The 20,717-nt window shown below is 45.5% G+C and overlaps 1 protein-coding gene across 1 annotated transcript in view; it reads left to right on the top strand.

Moving 5' to 3' along the window:
* KSR2 (kinase suppressor of ras 2) overlaps nt 1–20,717 on the top strand; it is a 410,930-nt gene that overhangs the window by 300,426 nt on the left and 89,787 nt on the right. Inside the window, exons 6-7 of the mRNA XM_036823399.1 lie at nt 7,118–7,187; nt 10,138–10,221. Of these exons, the coding sequence (XP_036679294.1) occupies nt 7,118–7,187; nt 10,138–10,221 (154 nt within the window). The remainder of the gene's footprint in view (nt 1–7,117; nt 7,188–10,137; nt 10,222–20,717) is intronic.

A 20,717-nucleotide genomic window follows, 5' to 3' on the forward strand; every position in this document is an offset into this window, starting at 1 on the left:
GAGGTGATACCTCATTGTAGTTTTGATTTGCATTTCTCTAATAATTAGTGATGTTGAGCATCTTTTCATGTGCTTCGTGGCCATCTGTATGTCTTCTTTGGAGAAATGTCTATTTAGGTCTTCTGCCCATTTTTGGATTGGGGTGTTTGTTTCTTTGATATTGAGCTGAATGAGCTGTTTATATATTTTGGAGATTAAGCCTTTGTCCGTTGATTCATTTGCAAATATTTTCTCCCATTCTGAGGGTTGTCTTTTCGTCTTGTTTATGGTTTCCTTTGCTGTGCAAAAGCTTTGAAGTTTCATTAGGTCCCATTTGTTTATTTTTGTTTTTATTTCCATTACTCTAGGAGGTGGATCAAAAAAGATCTTGCTGTGATTTATGTCAAAGAGTGTTCTTCCTATGTTTTCCTCTAAGAGTTTTATAGTGTCCAGTCTTATATTTAGGTCTCTAATCCATTTTGAGTTTATTTTTGTGTATGGTGTTAGGGAGTATTCTAATTTCATTCTTTTACATGTAGCTGTCCAGTTTTCCCAGCACCACTTATTGAAGAGACTGTCTTTTCTCCATTGTATATCTTTGCCTCCTTTGTCATAGATTAGTTGACCATAGGTGCGTGGGTTAATCTCTGGGCTTTCTATCTTGTTCCATTGATCTATGTTTCTGTTTTTGTGCCAGTACCATACTGTCTTGATTACTGTAGCTTTGTAGTAGAGTCTGAAGTCTGGGAGTCTGATTCCTCCAGCTCCATTTTTTTCCCTCAAGACTGCTTTGGCTATTCGGGGTCTTTTGTGTCTCCATACAAATTTTAAGATGATTTGTTCTAGCTCCGTAAAAAATGCCATTGGTAATTTGATAGGGATTGCATTGAATCTGTAGATTGCTTTGGGTAGTATACTCATTTTCACAATGTTGATTCTTCCAATCCAAGAACATGGTATATCTCTCCATCTGTTGGTATCATCTTTAATTTCTTTCATCAGTGTCTTATAGTTTTCTGCATACAGGTCTTTCGTCTCCCTAGGTAGGTTTATTCCTAGGTATTTTATTCTTTTTGTTGCAATGGTAAATGGGAGTGTTTCCATAATTTCTCTTTCAGATTTTTCATCATTAGTGTATAGGAATGCAAGAGATTTCTGTGCATTAATTTTGTATCCTGCAACTTTACCATATTCATTAATCAGCTCTAGCAGTTTTCTGGTGGCAGTTTTAGGATTCTCTATGTATAGTATCATGTCATCCGCAAACAGTGACAGTTTTACTTCTTCTTTTCCAATTTGTATTCCTTTTATTTCTTTTTCTTCTCTGATTGCCGTGGCTAGGACTTCCAGAACTATGTTGAATAATAGTGGTGAGAGTGGACATCCTTGTCTCGTTCCTGATCTTAGAGGAAATGCTTTCAGTTTTTCACCATTGAGAATGATGTTTGCTGTGGGTTTGTCATATATGGCCTTTATTATGTTGAGGTAGGTTCCCTCTATGCCCACTTTCTGGAGAGTTTTTATCAGAAATGGGTGTTGAATTTTGTCAAAAGCTTTTTCTGCATCTATTGAGATGATCATATGGTTTTTATTCTTCAATTTGTTAATATGGTGTATCACATTGATTGATTTGCGTATATTGAAGAATCCTTGCATCCCTGGGATAAATCCCACTTGATCGTGGTGTATGATCCTTTTAATGTGTTGCTGGATTCTGTTTGCTAGTATTTTGTTGAGGATTTTTGCATCTATATTCATCAGTGATATTGGTCTGTAATTTTCTTTTTTTGTAGTGTCTTTGTCTGGTTTTGGTATCAGGGTGATGGTGGCCTCATAGAATGAGTTTGGGAGTGTTCCTTCCTCTGCAATTTTTTGGAAGAGTTTGAGAAGGATGGGTGTTAGCTCTTCTCTAAATGTTTGATAGAATTCACCTGTGAAGCCATCTGGTCCTGGACTTTTGTTTGTTGGAAGATTTTTAATCACAGTTTCAATTTCATTACTTGTGATTGGTCTGTTCATATTTTCTGTTTCTTCCTGATTCAGTCTGGGAAGGTTATACCTTTCTAAGAATTTGTCCATTTCTTCCAGGTTGTCCATTTTATTGGCATAAAGTTGCTTGTAGTAGTCTCTTAGGATGCTTTGTATTTCTGTGGTGTCTGTTGTAACTTCTCCTTTTTCATTTCTGATTTTATTGATTTGAGTCCTCTCCCTCTTTTTCTTGATGTGTCTGGCTAATGGCTTATCAATTTTGTTTATCTTCTCAAAGAACCAACTTTTAGTTTTATTGATCTTTGCTATTGTTTTCTTTGTTTCTATTTCATTTATTTCTGCTCTGATCTTTATGATTTCTTTCCTTCTGCTAACTTTGGGTTTGTTTGTTCTTCTTTCTCTAGTTTCTTTAGGTGTAAGGTTAGATTGTTTACTTGAGATTTTTCTTGTTTCTTTAGGTAGGCTTGTATAGCTATAAACTTCCCTCTTAGAACCGCTTTTGCTGCATCCCATAGGTTTTGGGTCGTCGTGTTTTCATTGTCATTTGTCTCTAGGTATTTTTTGATTTCCTCTTTGATTTCTTCAGTGATCTCTTGGTTATTTAGTAACGTATTGTTTAGCCTCCATGTGTTTGTCCTTTTTACGTTTTTTTCCCTGTAATTCATTTCTAATCTCATAGCGTTGTGGTCAGAAAAGATGCTTGATATGATTTCAATTTTCTTAAATTTACTGAGGCTTGATTTGTGACCCAAGATGTGATCTATCCTGGAGAATGTTCCGTGCGCACTTGAGAAGAACGTGTAATCTGCTGTTTTTGGATGGAATGTCCTATATATATCAATTAAATCTATCTGGTCTATTGTGTCATTTAAAGCTTCTGTTTCCTTATTTATTTTCATTTTGGATGATCTGTCCATTGGTGTAAGTGAGGTGTTAAAGTCCCCCACTATTATTGTGTTACTGTCGATTTCCTCTTTTATAGCTGTTAGCAGTTGCCTTATGTATTGAGGTGCTCCTATGTTGGGTGCATATATATTTATAATTGTTATATCTTCTTCTTGGATTGATCCCTGGATCATTATGTAGTGTCCTTCCTTGTCTCTTGTAACATTCTTTATTTTAAAGTCTATTTTATCTGATATGAGTATAGCTACTCCAGCTTTCTTTTGATTTCCATTTGCATGGAATATCTTTTTCCATCCCCTCACTTTCAGTCTGTATGTGTCCCTAGGTCTAAAGTGGGTCTCTTGTAGACAGCATATATATGGGTCTTGTTTTTGTATCCATTCAGCCAGTCTATGTCTTTTGGTTGGGGCATTTAATCCATTCACGTTTAAGGTAATTATCGATATGTATGTTCCTATGACCATTTTCTTAATTGTTTTGGATTTGTCTTTGTAGGTCCTTTTCTTCTCTTGTGTTTCCCACTTAGAGAAGTTCCTTTAGCATTTGTTGTAGAGCTGGTTTGGTGGTGCTGAATTCTCTTAGCTTTTGCTTGTCTGCAAAGCTTTTGATTTCTCCATCAAATCTAAATGAGATCCTTGCCGGGTAGAGTAATCTTGGTTGTAGGTTCTTCCCTTTCATCACTTTAAGTATATCATGCCACTCCCTTCTGGCTTGCAGAGTTTCTGCTGAGAAATCAGCTGTTAACCTTATGGGAGTTCCCTTGTATGTTATTTGTCGTTTTTCCCTTGCTGCTTTCAATAATTTTTCTTTGTCTTTAATTTTTGCCACTTTGATTACTATGTGTCTCGGCGTGTTTCTCCTTGGGTTTATTCTGTATGGGACTCTCTGCGCTTCCTGGACTTGGGTGGCTATTTCCTTTCCCATGTTAGGGAAGTTTTCGACTATAATCTCTTCAAATATTTTCTCTGGTCCTTTCTCTCTCTCTTCTCCTTCTGGGACCCCTATAATGCGAATGTTGTTGCGTTTAATGTTGTCCCAGAGGTCTCTTAGGCTGTCTTCATTTCTTTTCATTCTTTTTTCTTTAGTCTGTTCTGCAGCAGTGAATTCCACCATTCTGTCTTCCAGGTCACTTATCCGTTCTTCTGCCTCAGTTATTCTGCTATTGATTCCTTCTAGTGTAGTTTTCATTTCAGTTATTGTATTGGTGATCTCTGTTTGTTTGTTCTTTAATTCTTCTAGGTCTTTGTTAATCATTTCTTGCATCTTCTCAATCTTTGCCTCCATTCTTATTCCGAGGTCCTGGATCATCTTCACTATCATTATTCTGAATTCTTTTTCTGGAAGGTTGCCTATCTCCACTTCATTTAGTTGTTTTTCTGGGGTTTTTTCTTGTTCCTTCATCTGGTGCATAGCCCTCTGCCTTTTCATCTTCTCTATCTTTCTGTAACTGTGGTTTTTGGTCCACAGGCTGCAGGATCGTAGTTTTTCTTGCTTCTGTTGTCTGCCCTCTGGTGGTTGAGGCTATCTAAGAGGCTTGATGGGAGGCTCTGGTGGTGGGTAGAGCTGACTGTTGCTGTGGCGGTCAGAGCTCAGTAAAACCTTAATCCACTTGACTGTTGATGGGTGGGGCTGGGTTCCCTCCCTGTTGCTGTGGCGGTCAGAGCTCAGTAAAACCTTAATCCACTTGACTGTTGATGGGTGGGGCTGGGTTCCCTCCCTGTTGGTTGTTTTGCCTGAGGCAACCCAACACTGGAGCCTACCGGTGCTCTTTGGTGGGGTCAATGGCAGACTCTGGGAGGGCTCACGCCAAGGAGAACTTCCCAGAGCCTCTGCTGCCAGTGTCCTTATCCCCACGGTGAAACAGAGCCACCACTCGCCTCTGCAGGAGACCCCCCAACACCAGCAGGTAGGTCCGGTTCAGTCTCCCCCAGGGTCACTGCTCCTTCCCCTGGGTCCCGATGCACACATTACTTTGTGTGTGCCCTCCAAGAGTGGGGTCTCTGTTTCCCCCAGTCCTGTCAAAGTCCTGCAATCAATTCCCTCTAGGCTTCAAAGTCTGATTCTCTAGGAATTCCTCCTCCCGTTGCCGGACCCCCAGGTTGGGAAGCCTGACGTGGGGCTCAGAACCTTCACTCCAGTGGGTGGAATTCTGTGGTATAAGTGTTCGCCAGTCTGTGAGTCACCCACCCAGCAGTTATGGGATTTGATTTTACTCTGATTGCGCCCCTCCTACCGTCTCACTGTGGCTTCTCCTCTGTCCTTGGACGCGGGGTATCCTCCTTGGTGAAGTCCAGGGTCTTCCTGTCAATGATTGTCCAGCAGCCAGTGGTGATTCTGGTGCTCTCGCAAGAGGGAGTGAGAGCACGTCCTTCTACTCCGCCATCTTGGTTAATCTCTCTCTCTCTTTTAAAACTGTTTTTCTTTCTTGTCTTTTTTGCTTCTCTCAGAAGCCAAAACAAGTAATAAAATGGGCTTGGACTTGATGACATTGAGTTTTTAGTTAAACTAGAGGAAATTCCCCTGGCTCTGATTCTGAGTGATATATCATGCTGTCTCCCTCTTTCTCTGGCCTTTGGGGCTTGGAAAATCATTAGCTCTTCCAGAAATGGTCCCAGCTTTACAAGGGCAGAATTGGGGTTTCTGGAAACAGCTTTCAGATGGCTGTTGACAGTGTCATTAGACAGAAGAGGGGAGTGAATGGGTTAGGGTTAAATGCTCCCTGCTCGGTTCAGACATGCCCAGCTCCCCAGTGAGCGTGCCACTCCATAACAACTGCTGTGAAAAGTGAGGCGTGTGCATTTGCAGCCCTGCGGACAGGGAGCTGGCTCCATCCATCCGGCCTGAGAAATGAGGGCTGGCGTGTGGCTCAGCCGCTTCCTTCTTCTCTGCCCGAGCCGGTGGAGGTTTCACAGGCCGCACCGGTTCACTTCTGCTGTTGTTTCACACCTCTCTGGGGCCTGTGAGGTCTGCGAGGAGGAGGATGCGGACAACCAGGCAGTGGAGTGAAGGTGGGGGCTGGTGCCCAGAGGCTGTGCAAGAAGTCCTGGAACTCAGTCAGTGGTGGGGTGATAGTGTGGGTCACTGGGATGTAGCCCGAGGCATGAAAGAAAAGACCAGATGGGCAGAGGCACCCAGTCTGAAGTCTGTGTGATTTACTGTTTCTTCCTCATTCCCATTCATCCATCAATTTATCCATTCATCTAGCTGTCCATCCATCCATCCATCCATCCATCCATCCATCCATCCATCCATCCACCCACCTACCAATCCATCCATCCACCTACCCATCTGTCCACCTTGCAACTCATCTGTCCATCTACCCACCTATCCAACCATCCATCCACCTACCTATCCAAACATTCATCCATCCATCCATCTACCCACCTACCAACCCATCCACCCACCTCCCCATCTGTCCATCTACTGACTCATCTGTCCATCCATGCACCTATCCAGACATTCATCTATCCATCCATCCATCTATCCACTCATCCATCCATTCATCAATCCATCCACTTATTCCAGCATGAGTTTAGGTGGCACATGGTTAGACATATTTTGAATAGTTACTTATAATATACAGAAAGTGATATTGGTTTTCCATATAGAGTTGCTTTGAGAATCAATGTGTTTAAACAAACAAATAAGTCAACCTAAAATATTAAGTAGATCATTTTATGGGTTGTAGAGGGGCATGACAAAAATTAGGAAAGTGGTACTTGTATGACTGGCATTTGGAATCTGCTGAGTTAGAACTTTGCATACACAGGCACGTGTTCTAGGTCCCTTAAGCCTGGATTCACAGCTGCTGTGTGGTCTACAAGGTACAGGATCTTGAGCACGTGACCTCCTCTCTCCAAGCCTCAGCTTCCTCACCTGTAAGGCTGGGATGCTAACACCCCCAAACCTTGTTCTGAGGATGTAACGAGCTAAGGCATGTGAGTCACGTGGCACATGCCTGGCACACAGTAAGCACTTGGTAAATGGGAGCCACGCTCAGTTTTATTCTTCCCCCAGCTGGTTTCTTTCCAGGCACTGCCCCACCCGGGGGACCTTGCGTGAGTTAAGGTAACACAAGCTAAACCAGTTTTCCATTTGGCGTTGGTTTAGCAAGTGATGGCGGCCAGTGTCCTTCCGGAGGCCAGCAAGCCTCCCTCTTCCTTCTGGGGCTCGGTGGGAGCGCACCCCCACTTCCGATTCTCTGTGTAACAGGACCTTCTCCTCCTCTCTTCTCTCCCTGCAGACACACTGTCAGTGCCACGCTGGTCCCCACAGATCCCTCGCAGAGACCTCGGCAACTCCATCAAGCACAGGTAGGCTGGATTCCTGGCTGCACTGGGGCCCACCTCCCAGCACAGGGCCCAGCGTGGGGGAAGGCTGGGCAGGGTGTTTTGCCCCAGCTCCTATATCACCATGCTCTTCTCTCCTCTGCCAGGCTGAACCTCGATGTGGCAAGGGACTGAGATGTCTGCTTCTTATTCACCTGGCTCTTATAAAATGAACACCTACTGGTTAAAAGCCAGGCCTTTGGAGTCAGACTGACCTGTATTCCAGTCCCAGCTAGTAAAGCTTTGCAACCTTGAGGAAGTTACCTAACCTCTCTGAGACTCAATTTGCTCATCAGATATTTCTGACTACTCATAGGGTGGTCATGAGGATTAAATGAGATAATATATTATAGTGCTAAGCAAAGGGCCTGGCACATAATAACCACTCAGTAAATGGTATGAATATTAAGACGAATGATTGCCCTAATTTTGGGTCTCCCCACCCAGAAGACAAGATTGCAGGCTGAAGTCAGAGATGCTCACTTTCTGCTGAAGCATAGGTCAGTTCAGGGCTCCAGCCCTGTTGGGTGCCCGGGACAACCTCGCCAGGAGTACACCTGCCCTTTTCAGGAGGAAGATTTCTATCTACTAAGTCATCCCTTATACGAAGTTAACTTTCCACATTTTATCTCATTATCCTCACAATCTGTTCACAAACTCAGTGGGGTAAGTAGCACAAGTGTGGTCATGTCCATTTGACAGATAGGGAAACTGAGGCCCTGAATGATTAAGTGATGAATCTACAAGCTAATTAACCCCAGCATTTTGTGTTCTTTTGACACCTCTGCTGAGAGCTTTCTTTGCACGAGGCCTCTGTGACCAGCAGAGAGTTCACTCATTCATGGTTTTTTTCCACTAGTATTTATAGAGAATATCTGTACCAGGGCTGCAGCACTGAACACGACGTAAGGCTTTCAGCCTTGGGGAGCTCGAGGTCTAGTGGAGGGATAGACAGTTAACAGACCATGACAGTACGGTGGTGGTGGGGATCAGGGCTATAAGGGGGAGAGGCAATACCAGGGGCAGACACGTCACCATAACCCGGGGTGAGGCAGGAATGAGCACATTCTCCCGGAATGGCATCTCGTCAACAGTTTTTGAAAGAAATATGTTGACAGGATAGTTGTTAAGACTCAAATGAGAAAACGGTGGAGGAAGCCGTGAGAAATACACGATAGACACGTCAGTGGTCAGGCGGTGAGATGCAGAGAGAAAGGCATCAAAAAGAAGGGCCTTTTTTTGTTTGCTTACAGGCTGCTCCCTGGCTCAGCTTCACCTCTGGATTGGCCACACCCCTAGCTCAGCTCCACCCCTGCATTGGCCACACCCCTGCATTGGCTCCACCCAATTGGCCACACCCATGGCTCAGCCACGACACCAGACTCTAGCACCCTAATGTTAGACCTGGTGGTACCTCAGATTCAAATGCTGATGCCAAGAGGAGGAAAATGATCTGATGATCTTGGGCATCAAGAACATCTTCTTAGAGGAGCTGGCACTTGGGATGCCTTGTTACTCTCCAGTCTCACCCTGTGTCTCTCCCTGGGCTCCATGCCAGGATGGAAAAGACCTAGACTCATCCCAGCCTTGGTGAAAAAATGAAATTAAAATCCCATACCATCCGCTGTCCTCAGAGTCACCTCAGCCACAGCTTGGAAGAGGGATTGCTGATCCCAGGGATGGGAGAGGGCTGGAAAGGAGAAGGAACTCCCACCTGCCACACATACTCTCGATCCCCACGCTGCTGGCTGGTGGATGAAACACGAGTCCGTTTGCCATTCCCCAGAGCTGACAAATCCTGCAGAATAGATCCTGCCACACTTGCTCGTCCTGCTAAAGGGGCAGAAAGGGACTTAACCAACCCCCAGTCCAAAACTGGAAAGGGGGTTTTCTTGGCCACAAGAGTGTCTCTTCAGAATATTGCTATTTGCTTAGTTATGGAGGCTTTGGGCTGTAGATCATTCTGTTGGAAGAGTGACTGACCTAAATCAGGCAAGACGGTACAGCAGAGGGATGCAGGCTGGCCTTCAAAATTCTTAAACACCAAGTTACATAATTGCTTCCGATTTTCATTTTGACACTGTGAGGCAGTGGAGATTAGCTACAACTCCTGCGGAAGGTGACAAAAATTGAAAATGAAAATTAACTCTGACCTGGCAACCTTCAGTGCTTTTCTTGGGGCCAGCCCTGCTGCTGCCTGGTATCTCCTGAAGAGGAAAGCACGCTGGCGGCAGCAGGGGGCCCCAGAAGTTAATCAAATGCATCTCTGTTCCCACTGGTTCCTAGCTGTATATCAGAAACCTCTACACTGCCTTATGTTTGCAGCAAGTGGTGGTGGCTGGGGAGCGAGGTGCGCTGATGGTCCAAAAAGGCTTTCCCTTTAGGGCCCTCTTCTCTGCTACTAACGTTTGCAGTCTCCACTTTTGGGGGGGATCACCCCTTCTTGAAGCTCCCCAGGCGATGTAACTAGCAGTGATGGGGAATAGACCCCTGGGGGGCCCCACCTTGCTTTGTGGTTCTCTGAGGACAGTTCTAGCTCTATCCATCTGTCTTCGATCTGAACTTGGCACATAGTAGGCCTCCAGGCAGGCAATGTTTGTTGAACGACTGAATGACTGTTATGAATGTTTGGGTAACAATACGGTCACAGCCCAATTCAGTGAGCGCTCTCTGTTTACAAGGCACTGTGTAAAGCCCTTGCACTGTGCATGACCTTGTTTAATCCTCTGAACAACCTATGAGGTCAATACTGTTATTATTCCCACTTTACAGATAAAGAGACTGAAGTTTAAGCAACTCAATTAAGTCACCTGTCTCTGAAGAAGTGGGGCTGGAATCCAGGGCCCATGTTCTTATCCTGTCAGTGGTCGTCCTTCTAGAGATAGGTCGGTCACCATCACCTTGGCCTTGAACACTTTCTGTCTCTTTCCCGCAGGTTTTCCACGAAGTACTGGATGTCTCAGACATGCACAGTCTGTGGGAAGGGGATGCTTTTTGGCCTCAAGTGTAAAAACTGCAAGTAAGTGGCTGTTCCTGGAAGCACCTTTTCATGGTGCCTGATGTCGGCAGGAGCCATCCTGGGCTCTGAAATGGCTTATGGGATTTTGGTTTCTTGGCTCTCAGGAGAGCTGCTTCTCTGTTTTTTCAGAAATAGGTCTTAAATCAACCTCTACACATGGGTAAAGGGTCAAGGAGAGAGCTTATGAATAAGAACCAGAGCTGAGGGCGATGCTGAAACGCATAGTGCTGTCTGCAGAGGCACAGTGGGAACTTGCATTTTCATAGCATCTGAAATCAGGGGTTGACAAACTTTTTCTCTAGTCGACCAGATAGTAAATATTTTAGGCTTTGTGGGCCAGTGGGTCCCTGTTACAACCACTCAGCTCTGCTGTGTTGCTCAAAAGCAGCCATAGACAATATATAAACAAATAAGTGTGACAAATTTATTTATTCCAGTAAAGCCTTTTGTACAAAAATATGCCATGGCTGGCTTTGGCCACTCAGCCATGGTTTGCTAATCCCTGAGTTAGAGTTTACAAAGGCCTTTTGCCCTTTATTTTTTCTTCTTGTGGTGCCTCTCTTGGTGGGGGGGTGGTTCTGATTCTTCCCATTTTACAGATGTGAAAGCTGACTCTCAGCAAGGATAAGCCTGAGGTCACACAACTAAGAAGTGGCAGTCAGGACTTGAACCCTGACCCCTGAACTCCTGTCCTTCCTGTGGCATCATGTTGGTCTTGAGTTCTGGTTAGAAGACCAGACCATACAAGCCCCTGCCTTCCCCTGCTTCCACGCACCCATCCCGGGTCGTGGCTGGCAACAGATAGGGATGCAGGAGAGACTGCAGTGCCCAGCGTGGGCCCTGGAGTCAGACTGAGATGGGTTTACATCCTGGTCCCGCCACTGTCTAGCTCAATGACATTGGGCGAGTCGCCCCACATTTCTGTTGTTAGTATTTTCATCTGCCCAATGTGACAGTGAGCGTTGAATAAATCAGCACCAAAGGACATAGCCCAGTGCCAGGCTTAGGGTTTTGTCCTCTGTCAAAGGTCACAAATGCCTTTCTGTCTGGCCTTCCTCTTTCCTTCTGTAAACTTGTATTAAATACTTGCTTTGGTCCAATTACTGTAAAATAGTCAATAACGTTCAGCTGTATCTAAGGGTTGCAAATGAGTGTGCATCTGATCGCCTTACAGGAGCCGCTAAGTTGAAAAGTAGGAACCCTTCTTTCTCCTTTAGACTTCCTCTTCCTTATCCAGTCCAGGCTGGGAACTCATTTGGGTTCCTTCAGGCCTCCCCACATCCCTGCCCCATGAAGGAGTTCTTATCTTCCCCCAGCCTGGATGTCTCAGTCATAAGGTAAGGCTGAGTCCCCTTCCCTCCTGGAGTTGTGGGGAGGATTAATGAGTTCCAGCCCCTAAGGAGCCTTAAGCTCCATGGCACAAGGGAAGGAGATGGGGTCAGTAACTACCAAGCATTAGTGTTTGGAGGCCCACTTCCCCACCTTGGTCCTTTATAGACCCAGCTCTCAGGTGAGTACCCAGGATGGCGGCCCCTGGTCTTTCTGACTTTGAGACACACTAAGCCAAGCCCTCGGGTCCAACTCAAAGTTCTGTCTGATTTTCCCAGTACACTAGCTGCTCTGGGGCCTGTCTTATCTGTGTGTAGTCACTCCATGTTCTGAGGGGAAATGGCAGCTTTCACATCTTCACACCTGCCGAGTGGAGGCTTTGAAGTCAGGTAATTAGGTGACAGGGATGCAGCCAGGAGTCGGCAAGGCTGAATACTTCCTGAGCCATTTTAATTTTCAGCGCTAGAGGCAGAAGTATGAGATAGCCTCCACTCATGCTGTCTCTGTTCTAGAAGTAATGAGCAGAGGCTCAGACCCTGCCAAGGGTTGTGGGAGGGACGGGGACCTGGGGGAGAGAGGTGGGTGCCAGAAGCAGAGGCTTTAAGGCAGCCAGAACTGAGCTGGAGTCCCACCTGCATTGCCAGACTCCCTGTGTGACCTTGAGCAAGGGACTGTCATCCCAGGGCTCAGTTTCCTTACCTGCAAAGTGGGCGTGGTATTAGCACCTCCTGCCACAGGGCGGTTGGAAGGAACGGGTGAAATGTCCTTGCCCCAGATGACAATGTTTTATCAAAAGTCCTCCTCACTCCACCTTGTGCAGATACAGCTCCTGGAACTCTAAGAGGCAGGATTCAAACCAAGCCGTGGTTGGAAGGAACAACTGATCTTTCCAATTTGCCTCAGCCCTTAGAAAAACTGCACGAAAGGTGAAAGCAGAGTCTGTAACAGCTACAGAGTTCTGGGTTGCTTAAGGAACTTTGATGTTGTACTTGTGTGATGGCAGTGGAGTTTAGCGCTCTCTCTAGTACGTAATTAGGAGCATGCATTACTGATATCACCAGCTGAAGTTTGACCTTACTCTTCCATGAATGAAATTCTGTGGTTTTTGCATTAATTATAGTGAGGATGGATGGCTGTTTATATGTGTTTTCAAAGGTTGGCAGAATTTTGAGTGGAAGGGTTGGATGAAGGACAGAAGAGGGTAACACACAGACCCCATTGTCAAGTTTAGGGGAAGACACACCTATAGAGAAATGAATTTTGGTGAAACTGAAGTACATGCTTGAGAGCAGCAACAGGTGAAATTCCAGAGGGCAGCGCCGAGAATGGGGAGGGAGCTTCTTAGAAAAAATGGGCAGAAATGTGTGTTCAATTACTTGACTAATGTTTATTGAGCACGTACTATGCACCGGGCACTGTTCTAGGCACAGGGGAAATAACAGTGAATGAAACAGACAAAATCCCTGCCCTCATGGAACTTACATGCTGGTGAGAGATGGAGATGGGGAAGGCCAGACAGTAAAGTAAATTAGTAAAATAGGTCATCTGTTCAGATGATGCGCAAGTGCTGAGGAGAAGAGCACAGCGGAGAAGGGAGACAGGAAGAGTCAGGGAAGGGGCTGCAATTTTAATTAAAGTGCTCAGAGAAGGTCTTATACCTGAGTGGGAACTTTGGGAAAAATGTGGTATGTGATGTGGGTCATTTCCTGTTTTCCTAAAGCATTTCCAGAGGCTTGGGTTTGAACCTATCCCAAAGGCAATGGTTCTTTCCCGCCCGCCCACCCACCCCCCTTTTTTTTAAACCTAGAGCAATTCTGGTTGTGTTATTGCCAGAAACTCCCTGGCTTAGACCCGTTGCTACTCCAAGTGTGGCCCCTGGTCCTGCAGCATCAGCATCGCCTGGGAGCTGATCAGAAATGCAGACTCTCAGGCCCCGCCCCAGACCTGCCGCATCCGAATCTGCATTTTAAGGTTGTCCCGGTGATTCTTGTGCACATTAAGTTTGAGAAGCGCTACTCTCGTGAGCTCCAAATTCCCTCATGGAGCTGATTTAATTTTTCTAGATTATGGGTCTCGAAACTTGAGTGTGTATCAAAATCCCCTGGAAGGTTTATTGAAACATAGCTTCCTGGACCTATGCCCCGGAGTCTCCAATTCAGCGGGTCTGAGGTGGGTCCCCAGAATTTGCATCTCTACCAAGTTCCCAGGTGATGTTCTTGCTGCTGGTCTTGGGACCACAGTTTGAGAACCACGGCTCTATATAAAAGCAGGAGTTTGGCAAAATCCAATTTTATTTTCCAAGCTGACATTTCTTTTTTTTGAAGTTCGGTCCGTCTCTGCTGATTATTTTTCAGTCTCTTCTGCTGTTAACATCCCTTGGCCTCACTCTATAGACATGAGTCTTGTTCATCCTGGTTTCTCCAGTAAATTCATCCAGTAAATATTTGTGTGCTGAGTCAAAATGATAAGGTATGATTAGGAACCCAGGCTGTAGGTCAGACACACACACCTATATTTGAATCCTGACTCTGCCACTAACTGTGTAATCACTTCTGAGGCTCAATTTCTTCCTCTACAGAAAGAAGAAAATAATATCTACCTTACTAGATTGTTTTAAAAAAAAAACAGCTGAGATAAATAAGGGAAAATGCTTAGCCTGGTACCTGACCCATTATAAGAGCTTAATAAATGAAAGCTAATACTGTAATTAACGTTATGAATTAATTTTGGGGTACCCCTCCACTCCGGAAACCAGGATACTTCCAAATATCTAACCCTTTGCCTCCTGCTTTGGTTCAATGCCCACTTCCTCCAGAATTATCATCAGCTGTCTCGTCGGCATTCTGAATAGAGAGATTAATGAACTAATAGGAAATTATGCTCAGAAAGCAATTTGCAGTTATCTAAAATGAGGCATTTTCATCTAATAGGTTCATGAGCACGGAATGGAGTTTAGTTCTAAGTGGTCGATGTCAGCACAATCCACATACTGTCTGATAACTGTGGATTCAGCTGGCTGAAGTTTGCTTTTGCAGTAAGACGCTGATGCATTTCCCTGGTTCAGTCATGCCTTATCTGCCTCCTTCCTCCTTCTCAGAGTCCTTCTACAGAAGGACCTTTCTGCAGAGCCGAGGTCTGGTTCCTTGGAAACCTCTCCACCTCTATCTGCATCTCTGGCAGGAAAACTGGTGGCAGCGGTGATTTGGGTGGCTTGTGTTCTAGAAAATAAGAGTTTGAACCAAGGTGGGTTTTTTTTTTTTTTTTTTTTCCTGCACAGGCTGGAGAGTAGAAGGGAGGGGACATCCAAAACCACCAATGGAGAAGTAGCCCAGACTCTGGCCCAGACTCTACGGATAGGGCCTAGAAATCTGCATTTTTAACCAAACTCTCAGATAATTCCTGTTTGCACATAAGCATGAGTGTTCTGGGCTGAGGAAATAGCATGGGCAGAGGCTTGGATCAGGGCTGAGAAGAGTTTGAGCATGTTTTGCAGGAGGGGCCCGGGCTCGAGAGGAGACTGGCTCTGCTGTGCAGCCGCGGCACCGGCCTTACCGCTGTGCCACCGTCCTTACCGCTGTGCCACCGGCCTTACTGCTGTGCCACCGGCCTTACGCCTGTGCCACCGGCCTTACCGCTGTGCCACCGGCCTTACGGCTGTGCCACCGGCCTTACCGCTGTGCCTCCAGGCTGCAGGGGGGCACCGCTCACCGCGCATCCGGCCGCAGTCCGGGGAAAGCAGTCTTGGGCTCTGGAGCTCTCGTCACGCTGGACCAGCTTGCCAGCCAGGATGAGGCCTGGTGGGGGGAGGAGAATGTGGTGTCAGGATGGCCTTTCCTCTGGGTGGTGGAGTGGAGGGCAGAAGCCAGGAGTCTGATGTTCTCTGAGTCACCTGCTCTCCGGGCCTGAGACGGGAAGGGTTCGGGTATCAGAATACCTTGCAGATGTTTCAGACTCATTTTCCTCTAGGACCGCAGAGTACTCCCTCCTGTGTTTTGAAGATAAGGTGATAAAATTAGTGGCTGCTGAGCGCAGCCCTAGCTCGCCCACGTGTGCCTTGATGTCATACTCACAGTGCCAGTGACCTCATTTAGGGGCGCTGCTGCCGACGGCTCATACCTGAGACCTTCTCTGGAGGCTCGCCCTTGGGTGACTGCAGCTCCTCCCCCGGGTGGCTCAGAGCCAGGGCCTAACTGGTGCAAGTGTGCAAAAGGCCAGCTTCCTCGCCTCAAGGCAGACAGACCCTATGGTACAGTTCACACTCCAGAGGCCCCTGCGGGATCAGGCTGAGACTGTAGTCGCCGGCAGCCACATCCTTGCTTAGCTTCTCCCCCAGTTCCTATCCTGCTGAGGAACATCCTGGAGAACTCCTTCCATAAACCACCTGCCAGATTACCCGTCTCAGGATCTGCTTCTAGGGAACTCAACTTAGGACAGTAAAGCAACAGCAAAATCCAGACGCTGGAGCTAGAGAGAGCAGGTCCTGGCTCTGCCGCTTCCTAGCTGTGTGACTCTGGGAGAGTTTCTAAACCTCTCTGATGTAAAATGAGGCTAGTATGTGCATTTGATGTGATAAGACATGTGAGTCACCTTAATGATTTGGGGATTCCTTCAAATCAGAACCTTTAAGTTGTTCAGCACTTATTTCATTGCAGAAGTGGATTCTCTATTAACACAAAGTATGGAAAGAAACAGACTCACCAAATCACCTCCATGGGCTTAAGCAAGGTCAACGTTGTAGAAAGTTAGCCCATTTCCTACTTTTCCGTAGTTCTTGTTCTCCATTTTTCTTTGGGGATTTTCAGAACCAGCCAACTTCTTGGGAGACATGTTACAGGGTTTATATCAGGGTTTCTCAACCTTGGCACTATTGACATTCTGAGCTAGGTAATTCTTTGTGGTGAGGGCTGTCCTGTGCATTGAGGATGTTTAGCACCATTGTTTCCACCCCCCCCAACTCCATCCTCAGTTGTGACGATCAAAAATGTCTCCAGACATTGCCAAATGTCCCCTGGGGTGGCAGGCAAAATTGCCCTTGGAGGAGAACCACTGTTTTATATCATAAATCCTTCACTCCCAACCAATGGGACTGTGTATCCATTATTCAGTTTTTGAGTGCCACCATTAGAGTGTCATTACTAAACTATTCAATAGAGTGATCGAACAGCTTGGTTTGCTTGGGACTGGGTTGGGCACTGGAAGTCCCGTGTCCCAGGTGACCCAGGTTGGTCGAGGCAGGTCTATGCTAGTAGAAACATTTCACATGCTCCAGTTAAGGTCCCTGCCCACGTCTGTAGGTGTGAGACCCATCATCATTTCCCTAGTAAGGTAAAGAGTGATGTTTGGAAACTAGCACGCAATTTCCAATTTATTCCAGTGGTGTTTTAATACACTTTCCACAGGTCCCCTCTCCTCCTGCCCGCAGTAGCCTGGCTAGACACGCTTGCACTTAATTCTTCTCACGTACGCAGTCACTTTGCTAATTTCCATGCACTTCTTTATCTGGTTTTGCTCTGTTACTGGATCTTTTCACTTGGATTTCACATACTCTTTGGTTCCCTTCTTGCCCTGCGTGTCCTTCCAGCCCCTGTCCTTACATCAAAATACAATGTTTTATCTGAAACTTTCCTGTGTTTGCAAAATGACTTCAGCCACAGGTGACAAGGAGATAAAAGCGTGAAGTAAGCCATGGTTGGTTTGAGCCACTGGGTGCCCTAATTTTCCCAGCTCTTGAAAAACGGGGGAAATGATGAGCAGGTGTTGCAGCTGCCACGAAGTTCCCGGAGGCTTCGGGAGTTTGTACAACGGGCAGGATATTGGCAGGATATAATTATGAGCATGCATCTCAGAGATCACCAGCTTGAAGCCTGAACTTATTTTTCCATTAATAGAAACACTTCAGTTTGGGCAATAATCGTCATGGGAATGAATGGTCCCTTATATGCGTTTTTACCTATTATAGTTGGGTCCAGTTACAGTGGTATGTGAGGGAGGATTATAATTCTCTTGAGGCTGAGGTGGGGATTGGATATGAGGATGATGATGATGCTGACCCCAGGTATTGAGGCCTGACTGAGTGCCAGACATTTTGCTACGTACTTTACATGCACAAGCTCATTTAATTCTTACAACAACCAGGGAAGGTAGGGTCTATTATTATCCCCATTTTACAGATGAGAAAACAGAGGCCTTCAGGAGTAAACTGTTGGCCCAAAGTCTCACTGCGGGTGGATCCACTCCTCAAACCCACTGATCCCTCTGATTCAAGGTCCCAGAGCCTTAACCACTTTACCTGGGCAAAGGACCGGCCACACAGTTGCCAGCCCCCACTCTGCTTCTCCTTGAGCCAGACAAGCAGAACAGAAGATGAGCATCTGATCTCAACCTGACCCTGGACCAGAGCTGTCAGTCTTTTCCTCCCCCACCTGCTACCCTCTCCCATCATCCCTTCTTGAATTGAAAGATGACAAATGGATCTCTGTGATGAACACCCCCAGGTGCTGGGAACCCAGCGGACCCTGTGGTCATGCTCTCCTCTCTCGGGGAAGCTGAGGGGGTCGGGGAAGGCATCACCAACAAGTAATAAATCTACGGCTTCCTTACAGTATCCTCTTGTGGAGAGACCAGTGCCGGGGTTTTCCTGATTATTTTTCATTATGTTGCTGGAGCGTTCAGTCTTATTTCTATGTTAATACTCCCCATCTCCCTTGCTCATTTCTGCTGTTGCCTTTTTCTTTCTAACCCGGTTGTAGGCCAAAGAGCTCAACCCCACTGAGCTGTCGGCAGTGAGGGAAGGGGTGTTTTTTGAGATCCTTCACTGAGAGCATATGGAGACATTTCTAGAAGCACGGGCTCAAATGAGATACCCCAGGGGCGTCAAAACTGCTTGGTTGGGGTACTCATTCAGACAAGCCCACTGCGAAGAGGGTAATGATTTTGTTTAGTGATTTTGCAAGAAGGCTTAAGGAGCACTTAATGCAGTGATGTGGGAAAAGGCACGCAGAGGCAGGGAGCGGGAAGGATAACCTGAGAGGGGAACTTGCTGCCCTGTGATTGTATCTGCTGCCAGAGGGGGGTCTTTCCAAGATGCTTATCCAGCCTTCACCTCCCTGTTTAAAACCCTTCCTTAGTTCCCTCTGGCTCTCAGGATAAAATTCAGTCTCCCGAGGAGACCCTGCACTATCCTTGTTTACCTCTCCTTCCTCCCGCCTCACCACTTCCCTCCTTATGCCTGGAGCTCCAGCTTCTCTGAGCCATCAGCAGGAGACGTGCCCACCCACTGAGGCTTCTTTGCACCCTAGCGCTTCAGCCTAGATCTTCCTTGAACGACTCTGCTAGCTCCCCAGGCTCAGCTCAGTTATCACTTTCTCCAGGAAGCCCTCCCTGACTCCCCTCAGTTCCAAGTGCCATGCCCCGCCCTTCACGATCATTCCATATAACATACTACATTGTGCTTGTCTATTTACCTGCGTGTCTCTCCGACCAGACTTTAAACTATTTGAGGGTAGGGCTCTGTCTGCTTTGTTCACTGTTTATACATCCAGGGCGAGCACCATGCCTGGCACATAGCAAGTACTCAGGAAATACTAGTTGGTGGAATAGATCTCAAAAGAAGCCTCTGGAGGGAAAGTGGTTCCTCCCAACCCAAGACTCTGGAAACCTGGTTCCAATCCAAATGGGATCATTTCTAGGAGGCAATTTTTTTGGTATGATTTTTATTTTTCAATTTGTTAATATAGTGTATCACATTGATTGATTTGCGTATGTTGAAGTATCCTTGCATTCCTGGGATAAACCCCACTTGATCATGGTGTATGATCCTTTTCATGTGCTGTTGGATTCTGTTTGCTAGTATTTTGTTGAGGATTTTTGCATCTATGTTCATCACTGATATTGGCCTGTAGTTTTCTTTCTTCGTGACATCTTTGTCTGGTTTTGGTATCAGGGTGATGGTGGCCTCGTAGAATGAGTTTGGGAGTGTCCCTCCCTCTGCTATATTTTGGAAGAGTTTGAGAAGGATAGGTGTTAGCTCTTCTCTAAATGTTTGATAGAATTCGCCTGTGAAGCCATCTGGTCGTGGGCTTTTGTTTGTTGGAAGATTTTTAATCACAGTTTCAATTTCAGTTTTTGTGATTGGCCTGTTTATATTTTCTGTTTCTTCCTGGTTCAGTCTCGGAAGGTTGCGCTTTTCTAAGAATTTGTCCATTTCTTCCAGGTTGTCCATTTTATTGGCATAGTTGCTTGTAGTAATCTCTCTCTCACGATCCTTTGTATTTCTGCAGTGTCAGTTGTTACTTCTCCTTTTTCATTTCTAATTCTGTTGATTTGAGTCTTCTCCCTTTTTTTCTTAATGAGTCCGGCTAAAGGTTTATCAATTTTGTTTATCTTCTCAAAGAACCAGCTTTTAGTTTTATTGATCTTTGCTATCGTTTCCTTCATTTCTTTCTGATCTGATCTTTATGATTTCTTTCCTTCTGCTAACTTTGGGGTTTTTTTGTTCTTCTTTCTCTAATTGCTTAGGTGTAAGGTTAGGTTGTTTATTTGAGATGTTTCTTGTTTCTTAAGGTAGGATTGTATTGCTATAAACTTCCCTCTTAGAACTCCTTTTGCTGCATCCCATAGGTTTTGGATTGTCGTGTTTTCATTGTCATTTGTTTCTAGGTATTTTTTGATTTCCTCTTTGATTTCTTCAGTGATCTCTTGGTTATTAAGTAGTGTATTGTTAAGCCTCCATGTGTTTGTATTTTTTACAGATTTTTTTCCTGTAATTGATATCTAGTCTCAGAGCGTTGTGGTCGGAAAAGACACTTGATACGATTTCAATTTTCTTAAATTTACCAAGGCTTGAATTGTGACCCAAGATATGATCTATCCTGGAGAACGTTCCATGACCACTTGAGAAGAAAGTGTAATCTGTTGTTTTTGGATGGAATGTCCTATAAATATCAATTAAGTCCATCTTGTTTAATGTATCATTTAAAGCTTGTGTTTCCTTATTTATTTTCATTTTGGATGATCTGTCCATTGGTGAAAGTGGGATGTTAAAGTCCCCTACTATTATTGTGTTACTGTCGATTTCCCTTTTCATGGTTGTTAGCATTTGCCTTATGTATTGAGGTGCTACTATGTTGGCTGCATAAATATTTACAATTGTTATATCTTCTTCTTGG

This window comes from Balaenoptera musculus, chromosome 14, assembly GCF_009873245.2.
Source record: "Balaenoptera musculus isolate JJ_BM4_2016_0621 chromosome 14, mBalMus1.pri.v3, whole genome shotgun sequence".
NCBI classification, from domain to species: Eukaryota; Metazoa; Chordata; class Mammalia; order Artiodactyla; family Balaenopteridae; genus Balaenoptera; species Balaenoptera musculus.